General features: G+C 34.6%; 2 protein-coding genes across 2 annotated transcripts; both read left to right on the plus strand.

The window, feature by feature from the left end:
* Window positions 1–212: 212 nt before the first annotated feature.
* Window positions 213–2,306, plus strand: LOC100790966 (pentatricopeptide repeat-containing protein At5g18475). The gene has a single exon (XM_003527819.5). It carries the CDS (start codon window positions 427–429, stop codon window positions 2,065–2,067), a length of 1,641 nt encoding a protein of 546 aa, XP_003527867.1. The 5' UTR covers window positions 213–426; the 3' UTR covers window positions 2,068–2,306.
* A 2-nt stretch (window positions 2,307–2,308) lies between these two features.
* LOC100791496 (glucose-6-phosphate isomerase 1, chloroplastic) lies at window positions 2,309–6,018 on the plus strand. The gene is given in 11 exon segments (XM_026128856.2): window positions 2,309–2,534; window positions 2,982–3,080; window positions 3,177–3,260; window positions 3,796–3,939; window positions 4,022–4,087; window positions 4,384–4,452; window positions 4,534–4,641; window positions 5,054–5,257; window positions 5,259–5,318; window positions 5,428–5,584; window positions 5,901–6,018. Coding segments are annotated over 11 exon segments (1,125 nt in total). The 5' UTR covers window positions 2,309–2,459; the 3' UTR covers window positions 5,960–6,018.
* The last annotated feature ends 4,044 nt before the right edge of the window (window positions 6,019–10,062 follow it).

Here is a 10,062-nt window from a genome sequence, read left to right on the forward strand (position 1 = left end):
AAAGTTCTTAATTTAATTATACTATTAAGACCTCTCTCTCATTTCTGCCTTTTTAACTGTCACATGCTTCTCTTGTCAAACCAACTATATATATTCCTAGAAGCCACCGCCCTCAAGACAGAGTCAAGCTAAATAAATATTAGTTGTTAAAACTTAAAATACAAATTACCTACTCATGGTTTATACTTTAAAGGTCTGGTGGTGAGTGGTATTATGCATTTTATTCAATTTTTGTTTGAAAGGGCAAGATGATTTTTATAAATTAAGATATCAAAATAACTTATTTTTTATCATTTGGAAAATTCGTTTCCATTGTCTTAATTGGAAGCACTATTTTAAGAGAGTTTTAGGAAAAAGGGGTATTTTTGGGAGTGCAGGAAGCAAAAAGGGGTTGTGCAGAAAGAATTTTCTTACTTTCTGTACAAGATGGGGCGAGTCATTGGGCTTACAGGTGTCAGAAATGGCTTCCATAATATGCTCCTCCTCCAGGCTACGACGTCGTTTGCCCCTGGTGAGTTTGGGACTGATGACATAACCCACCTTATGGTAGTCTTGAATGTGTGTAGAATCATGAAATTTTGCGCAATGTACCGTAGCAGACATGGCTCTTGGCTCCCATGGATATCCCCTCTGAAATTCACAAAAGCGGACCCTCCCCCCGAACCCCTCCCCTCACCTCCGAGAAAACGCAAGCACATCTCTCACGACTCCGCCATCGACTTAATCAAACGCGAGAAAGATCCGCAGCACGCCCTGAATATATTCAACATGGTATCCGAACAGAATGGCTTTCAACACAACAACGCCACCTACGCCACCATTCTCGACAAGCTCGCTCGCTGCAACAACTTCCACGCCGTCGACCGCGTCCTCCATCAGATGACCTACGAAACCTGCAAGTTTCACGAGGGTATTTTCGTCAACCTCATGAAACATTTTTCCAAATCTTCCCTTCACGAGAAACTGCTCCACGCGTACTTCTCCATTCAGCCAATTGTTAGGGAAAAACCCTCCCCCAAAGCCCTCAGCACTTGTCTCAACCTCTTGCTTGATTCGAATCGCGTCGATTTAGCGCGAAAATTGCTTCTACACGCCAAACGGGATTTAACTCGTAAGCCAAATGTGTGTGTGTTTAATATCTTGGTTAAGTACCATTGCAAAAATGGGGATCTTGATTCTGCTTTTGAGATTGTAGAAGAAATGAGAAACTCTGAGTTTTCTTACCCTAATTTAGTTACTTACTCGACCCTTATGGACGGACTCTGCCGAAATGGGAGAGTCAAAGAAGCCTTTGATCTGTTTGAGGAAATGGTTTCAAGGGATCACATTGTGCCTGATCCTCTTACTTACAATGTTTTGATCAACGGGTTTTGCCGCGGAGGGAAACCGGACCGTGCTAGAAATGTGATTCAGTTTATGAAGAGTAATGGATGTTATCCAAATGTGTATAATTACTCAGCTCTGGTGGATGGTTTGTGTAAAGTTGGGAAGCTGGAAGATGCCAAAGGGGTTTTGGCTGAGATCAAGGGCTCTGGTTTGAAACCAGATGCGGTTACTTACACTAGTTTGATCAATTTCTTGTGTAGGAATGGGAAAAGTGATGAAGCTATTGAGTTGCTTGAAGAAATGAAGGAGAATGGGTGCCAGGCAGATTCTGTTACATTCAATGTGCTACTTGGGGGTTTGTGTAGAGAAGGTAAATTTGAGGAAGCTCTGGATATGGTTGAGAAACTCCCACAGCAGGGTGTGTATTTGAACAAAGGTAGTTACAGGATTGTTCTGAACTCCTTGACCCAAAAATGTGAGTTGAAAAGGGCAAAGGAATTGTTGGGGCTAATGCTAAGGAGGGGGTTTCAGCCCCACTATGCTACCTCAAATGAATTGTTGGTTTGTCTTTGTAAGGCAGGGATGGTTGATGATGCTGCTGTGGCACTGTTTGACTTGGTGGAGATGGGGTTCCAGCCAGGACTTGAGACTTGGGAAGTTTTGATTGGATTAATCTGCAGAGAAAGGAAGTTGTTGTATGTTTTTGAGCTACTTGATGAATTAGTGGTCACAAATACTTGATGTTTATTTATACTCGTGTAATGAGTTTCTGAAGCAATTGGTGCTCAAAATCCTTCACTCGAGGCAATGGATGATAGTGTGCTTGTTTTAATGGCGCAGAACCTTATAGGCCAATTGGATCCAAAGACACAGGAGATAGATGGATTGTGGAGTAAACCTGTCTTAGAATGTGTGTTAACAGGAAAACGAACACACTTAAAAGTTTTGTATTTAGAAAAAATAGCAATGCGATTGATGAATTACAATGTGTTGATGCATTCTCTGTCAACAATTTCAAGAGGAAATTTGTTGTATCAATTTTAAGTTTTGGGTTTGTCTTTTTCTTTTTTAGGCTAACACTAGTGAAATTTTCTATTGTCTTTTTCTTTTTTAGATTTTCTATTTTCTATTCCATGGGAATTGGAGGTTCTGCTCTTGGACCACATTTTGTTGCAGAAGCATTGGCACCTGATAATCCTCCACTCAAGGTATCTTTCTAGCTCTATTGATCGAGAAATTATTACATGGTCCGGGTCTGGAACAGCATGGTCCCAAATAATTTTTATTTGACATGTAGTTGAGTGTTATTAATACTTTCATGTAAATTGAAAAAACTCAATTACGTAACATGTAGAAATTGGTTGGGACTAAGGGGTCTAGGTCGGTTGGTTGAGCAAGGTGTGTGAGTTATTGTAATCTCCTGACACAGTCTTCGATTTCCATGGATAAAAAAAATATAGAAATTGGTTGAAACTATGGACACGTAGTAGTTGAGGATTATATTATCTAATAATTTTCCTCCTGAGAAATCATTAATGCTAAATTGGAAGAATAAGTAATGCATGGAAAATTTGCTCCTCATTTGTTAATTCAGTTATTTCATTTCTCACAAGGATTTAATGACGACTTTGCCTTCTTTCACTTCTCTACCACAGATAAGATTTGTGGACAACACGGATCCTGCTGGAGTTGATCATCAGATTGCACAGCTTGGGTTGGAGCTAGCTTCAACACTTGTGATTGTGATTTCAAAGGTCTGTATTGAGATTGTTCTTTTTTTGTTTGTTTGATTATGATGTTATAATCGGTCAGAGAGCATGTTTTGACTTGAGAATTTTGATTATCTTCAGAGTGGAGGTACCCCAGAGACTAGAAATGGTTTATTGGAAGTGCAGAAGGCCTTTCGTGAAGCAGGCTTGGATCTTCCAAAACAGGTTTAATCTCAGGTTTTCACTTTTTTTTTATATATTTTTATTTCCCCGTATTATAACACATTACTACGTTTGAATCAGAAGTTCAGATACTACATAGTATTATGGTGCTAGAATCGTGGGTGATAGTTTTATGAGGATGAAAAAACTAATCGGATCTGGATTGATCTACATTTACCAGTATGAAGATTCTCAAAATTTCAATTTTCTGTCTCCTATACTTTTATTTTTATTTTTTATTTTATAGATTTGCTTGCATTGTCTAGCAGTAGTTGAAACTTCTGTAGTTATGTTGCACTTATTTTTTCTAGAGTTGTGGAAAACTACCTAGTTTACTAATAGTAAGATACTTATGGTTTTATGTATTCATTTATAATTAGAAGCAATATTTACTGGAAAATTTCTACTTTGATCAATTCATTTTCTGTTTTGACTGTTAAGAAAATCCATATGATATTGATCCTGCATCACTTGCACGTCTACTGTCAGTTTCAATTTGTGGAAATTGTCACAATCACTAATTCGTGCTATAATGCAGGGTGTTGCTATTACACAAGAAAATTCTTTGTTGGATAACACTGCCAGAATTGAGGGCTGGTTAGCTAGACTTCCTATGTTTGATTGGGTGGGAGGTAGAACGTCAGAGATGTCTGCAGTTGGCCTGCTTCCAGCAGCCCTTCAGGTAGGTGGCCATAAATGTAAATTCATTATTTATTATTTATACATTGACATTTCATGTTTTCTTATAATGCTCTTTCATTTAGGGCATTGATATTATAGAAATGCTTGCCGGTGCATCATTGATGGATGAGGCTAATAGAAGTACTGCGGTATACATCAGTTTCTCACCATTTTTTTTTTGTTGTCAGCTTGTCGCTGTTATTGTTGTTGTATCTAAATATTACTTTCAGAGTTGTGCACTAGTAATTGAAGGATTTTCAAGTATGATAATGCATGAGTTGTATCATACTTACAGCTTCTTCATACTTGATGATTTGCCAATGTCATACCTTAGGTACTATCGATGCTTCATGTGACAAATACATGTATGTGGTGCTTGGGCTTTAAGTGTATGGAAATAGGCGTGAAACTAATTACATCTCTGGTAATATATGCATTTGTGCAGTTAAGGAGTAATCCTGCAGCTCTGCTGGCTTTATGTTGGTATTGGGCTACAGATGGTTTAGGATCCAAGTTGAGAATTATGATCGGTTAGCGTCTGTCTTCTGTTTTATTTGACTATTTCTCATCATTTCTTTTCCTTCTTATTCTGTAGGATATGGCTATTCTTCCATACAAGGACAGCCTGTTATTATTCAGTAGATACTTGCAGCAGCTGGTCATGGAATCTCTAGGCAAGGTGTTTGACTTGGATGGTAATCGCGTATGTCTTATTCTTTTATACATCAAATCTAAATAACATCTTTGTACTCTGTAGTCTTCCCTGTATTTTTGGGTGAATTTTTAGATATCTTTAATTAAGTTTACAACTGAGCCTACACCAGGAAGTAGCCTAACGAACTCTATGGTCTGTCATTTTTAATTCTTGATTTCATGATTTGTGTTGCTGTCTTGTATACACTGTCATGCTTTCATGTGGAGCCCACTTGCCTTACATCTGACACGATTAACTTGACCAGACATTGTTAACAATGGATCCTATTTTTTCATCTACGATGGATCTTTCTTGCTGCTATATCACATTTATTATGTTGAGTTTTGTCTTAGAGATACTTCAAACCCTTGTGAGTTAATGATACATCAGAATCTGACTTCTGAACTTTTGGATTGTATAGCTTAATCAAGGAATTAGTGTCTATGGAAACAAAGGAAGCACAGATCAACATGCCTGAGTTTTCATACTAGTTTTTTTAAATATAGTTTATTGATTAATGTCTGGTAAACCTTTACCCCCTTGCAGCTATATTCAACAATTGAGGGAAGGTGTACACAATTTCTTTGTGACATTCATTGAGGTGCTACGTGATAGACCCCCCCGTTCATGATTGGGAACTTGAACCTGGTGTCACATGCGGTGACTACTTGTTTGGTATGCTACAGGTCTGATCAACTAATCAAGTATATTTTCTTACTGAATTTGATAGTTTTGTTTAAGACTGTTGTTAGGGTGTTGTTTGTTCCCTTCATGCTAAAATTGGACTTTCTATAGGGAACAAGGTCGGCTTTGTATGCCAATAACCGAGAGTCCATCACAGTTACTGTACAAGAAGTGACACCAAGAACAGTTGGTGCTCTTATTGGGCTCTATGAACGAGCAGTAGGAATTTATGCTTCCCTTGTCAACATAAATGCTTATCATCAACCTGGTAAAATATAATTTATTTAGCCCATTATAGAATTTTCTTTGCTTGTGATAAAGAATTATGTTGACAAAGAATAAGACATTTATTTAGCCTCTGCTCTCAGAGACCTGTAAAAGTTAAAATCTCACTAGAAAATTTCACTAGTGTTAGCCTAAAAAAGAAAAAGTATGTCAACCATCCAGGAAGGTACTTGCTTCCCTTTTTTTCCAATTTGACTACAATTTGTCATAACTGATTTCATGCTGTAAAGTTGAACAATATTATTACTTGAACCTTCATTTTAGAGAAAAGGAAAAATTTATGTTCCTATAACTGGCAGGTTTAGGCAATATGGCTTGTGGGAGAGGTATGCTGAATTGTATCCAAATGAAGACCTAGTTTACACTGTTGGCATTAGTGACTACAGAAAAGATTGGTTCTTTGCACAGGTTAACAGGTGTGTGTTTTTGCTTTTCTTTTGCCAATGCCAATGCCAGTATATGTCTTCTTTTCATATTTATTATTGGTAATTTAACTTATAGTCTCTACTCAAAACCCCACTTCATGAAAGCACACATTTTATCATTTGGAAAATTCGTTTCCATTGTCTTGATTGGAAGCACTATTTTAAGAGAGTTTTAGGTTCTGACTTGTGCTTATAGTCTATATCACAAAATATAGTCTCCTTATATCCCTTCCCTCTCTTATTAATTGTCTCAATGACTTTCCTTTGCTGTTCTGCAGGAAGAAAGACAATGGCACTGACATAGGAACCACATGGCAAATTAATTTCAAGCTTGATAGTGTGAATACCAACTGAACCTACACACTGCGAGTGGCTCTGGCATCTGTGCATTCTGCTGAATTAGAGGTATAAAATTCTGTGTTCAATAGTTTTTATATTATAAAAAAAAATTGTGCAATGTACATAAGTATTTATCTTACTACAGTTTTTTGTTTCTTTCTTTAAATTATGTGAGGGTAGATTCGGATAAACAATTTAGAAGCAAATCCACCTTTATTTTCAAGTGGAGTGATTGGAAAGGAGAATACTATAGCTAGACATGGAATTCACGGTCTCTACTGGCTATTCAGCATTGATGTACAAGGCACTCTTCTTGTGCAGGGGAACAATACCATCTTTCTAACACAAACAAGAGACACTAGTCCTTTAATAGGAATTATGTATGACTATATTCGTTTAGAATACAAACGGTGAAGATCAAAATTAACGTTTATAATTATACAAACGGTGAATATCATTGTAAAAGTAATTATTTGATCAACAGATTGATTTCAAAAGTAATTATACCACATTTCCTAAATGGATGCCGGATGTACATTTTTGGATATACAAATATCAGTATTCTTTATAGATTGCTCAACTCTTTGATCAGCATGTAACTTGATACCATGTAAGTGTATTCAGTAAAAGACTTTGTACTTTTGACTCTTTGATGGCGTTGATATGCGAGATCGTGACTTGTTGGCATAGAATCTCTAAGGCATACCAAACAACTTGTGAGGTAAGAAATATAAGATCGGTTTGGTGGTTGAAGGGAGAATGGAGAAGGGGGAGGGAGAGGTCGCAACTTCAAATCTCTCTTACTAACATTCTAACAAAAATAACAACTAACATTTGTTGATAAAAAAAGAAAAAAAAAAAAAAAAAAAACAGCTTGAGAGGTTTTTGCACTTGATGGTGTTTTGAATGCAAGGATCCAGTTATTCTAGAATGTATGGTTGAGCAGCAGATCTTGCCAACGCCAAAACGAGAGTCTGGACTGGCTTTGACAGGTTAGGGAGGAGCCACTGATCCAGTAATGTTAGTAGAGTTTGTTGCAATGGATGCTATTTTTGGATAGAACTTGTTACACAATGTGCACAATGTAGAGTTGGACTGGCTTTGACAAGTCACCCTCTAGTGTTGAACAAGGAAGAAAAAAGCATATAAATAACCGTTTAGAAAATGTGTGATGAGATTTTATTAAACTTAGAAATTATAGTTAGTGCTTAATTTTTTTTTCATGCTTACGAATATGTTACTTTTTTTTCTTTTAGTGTACAAAAATGATTTAAAAAAAAAATAGTACATTACATGGATAAAAAACTTAATTAAACCTTTTTAAGTCACAGATAGCAATTTTTATTAGTTTTATTTTTAGCCTACATAAAACATTGTTACGACAATGTCATGGTGTTCGGTATCTTCAAAAAAGATTAAATTATGATTTGTGCTCCCTTTATTTTTCAAATTCATGATTTTTTGAATTTTTAATTATAATATTTCTTCTTCTAAGTTTATAAATTAATGATTTCAGTTAATTTATTAGATTATTAACTAATAATTATAATTAATAGAGTTATTAAGTTAATTATAAATTAATTTTATAATATTAATTGTTTTATATAAAAAACTTATTTTATATTAACTTATTAACTTTATTAATCATAATTTATTAGTTAATAATATAATAAATTAATCAAAATTATTAATTTATAAAATTAGGAGGGATCATATGTTATAATTAAAAGTTAGGGGACTAAAATTACAATTTAACCAAAATAAAAAATAAATCATGAGTAAACCATTTAAACAAAATGTTTTGTATAAAGAAAAACATTATTTGCGGTAATTTTCCAATTTTTTTTGTCACATTCCTATTTTTTGTATAATTATTAATTCTCTACTTATTCCAATTCAGGTTGTGAACTCCCTGTAGAAGCACATTTTTTTATTATTTATTTAGAAAGATATTCTCCAAGAAAATCTGGAATGAATATGACCGTTGAGTCAAATGGCAACTAGCAGTGAATTTTTCAGTGACTCGACCTGATCAGAATCAACAACAGGTGATAATATCTTTACATTCAATTTTGAGAAATAAAGAGAGAGAGAGAGAGAGATGTAATTAGATTATAAGAATGACGTTGTCTTGGCTGATATTTCTTTTAATTTAATACATCTTTTTCTTAATTTATATGTAGCAACATAATATTATATATTTTTTGTATTAACAAAGATTTCTCCTAATTTTCTATACAGGTATAACAATCATAAAAGTTCAAATAATGTAAAAAATAAAAAGAAGAGAAAAATAATAATTTTAATTTTCTTTAATTACATATTATCTATTGCAATTTTAGGAGTCTTAAATATTATTTTTAAATATTTCCAATTTAAAATTTATAAAATTATTAATAAATTTCATTTGCATTAAAATAAAGTTTATATAATTATAGTTTTTAATAAGTTAAATTGATTTACTGTAAAAAAATTGATAATATAAGTACATTAAATATTTTTACCCTGTCATTTTTATCCCTTCTTGCAACTACTTTCATCCCTCTTTCATCCTTTAAACCAAACAATGTTTCTAATGAAAAGTTAATATAAGAAACTTGAAGTCGTTATTTTTAATAGAGAATTTGATGTTTAAAAGTGTTAGTGATGCGACAAATATTATACAGTATATCCAATATTAACCATTTTTCATGTTGAGTCATAAAAATATTTGTATTGTATAGAGTAATAGTATTCAGTATGAAGAAATAAAGTAGGTTGAGTTAAAAAATGATGGGTATGTGTGGATGATGATGAGTGAATAGAATCAGAAGGTGAGACAAGGGATCTCCGTATCCCCCATTGATGCACACTGGTGCAGGATCATGTGCTTGTCTTATTTATGACTTTCACTCCCAACTCTTCAATAGTCCTTGGGGATACACACTCTCTCTCTCCGTCTCTTGCGTCTTGATGTGCAAGGAATAATAGAATGAGAGTGCATGTGCGCGCTGGTGGCGTTAAGCGGTTCTTGTGTTGGATGGATCTAACGGCCTCTACTCATACAACAGCATTGGGAAAGTAACCTATCATATTTTTATACACCCTATAAGATAGGAAGGGAAGGACCACAAACATTGCTAAGTGTTTAACATAACATATAGGTCTTCCCCTCCGAATCTAAAGAGCCTATGTATGTATTTCTACCTCTCTGCTGAGGTCACAAGGTAAGGTGGTAGCATGCTAATATGCATTTCGTTGTCATATTAGTCATGTGTTGTTTACATGTGAAGTCTCATCAAAGAATATTGATCTTTATAACAACGTTTCTGATTGCTCTCAAGTTTATTGCAGAGTGCAGACCCCAGCAGTAATGGGGACCACTGCCTCTTATCATATACGCTTGCTATCTCTCAACCATGTGCTTCGGGTAATTTATTCCTTACATTAAACCTTCTTAATCTTATTTTTAATGGTCCTGACATAAATTAAGTCAAAAAGGTTAGATCATTATAGAATCGTTCTGTGTTGCCAATTAAATTTGCTGTCTGCATAAATTGTTTTGACAATTGCAGCTTACTTCTTTTTCTATAGGCGAATTATTGTCCTTTTACCAGCTAATCATCTAGAGTTATTGCTATGTTTTTTACTCATTAGTTTAATATAATTGGAAAAACCAGCAAACATTTCTATATACCCTAATATGCAGAACAAAAAC

This window comes from Glycine max, chromosome 6 (assembly GCF_000004515.6).
Source record: "Glycine max cultivar Williams 82 chromosome 6, Glycine_max_v4.0, whole genome shotgun sequence".
Classification (NCBI taxonomy): domain Eukaryota; kingdom Viridiplantae; phylum Streptophyta; class Magnoliopsida; order Fabales; family Fabaceae; genus Glycine; species Glycine max.

Coding starts and splice junctions, on each gene's coding strand:
- LOC100790966 (XM_003527819.5), top strand. CDS start 427: ATGGGGCGAGTCATTGGGCTTACAGGTGTCAGAAATGGCTTCCATAAT.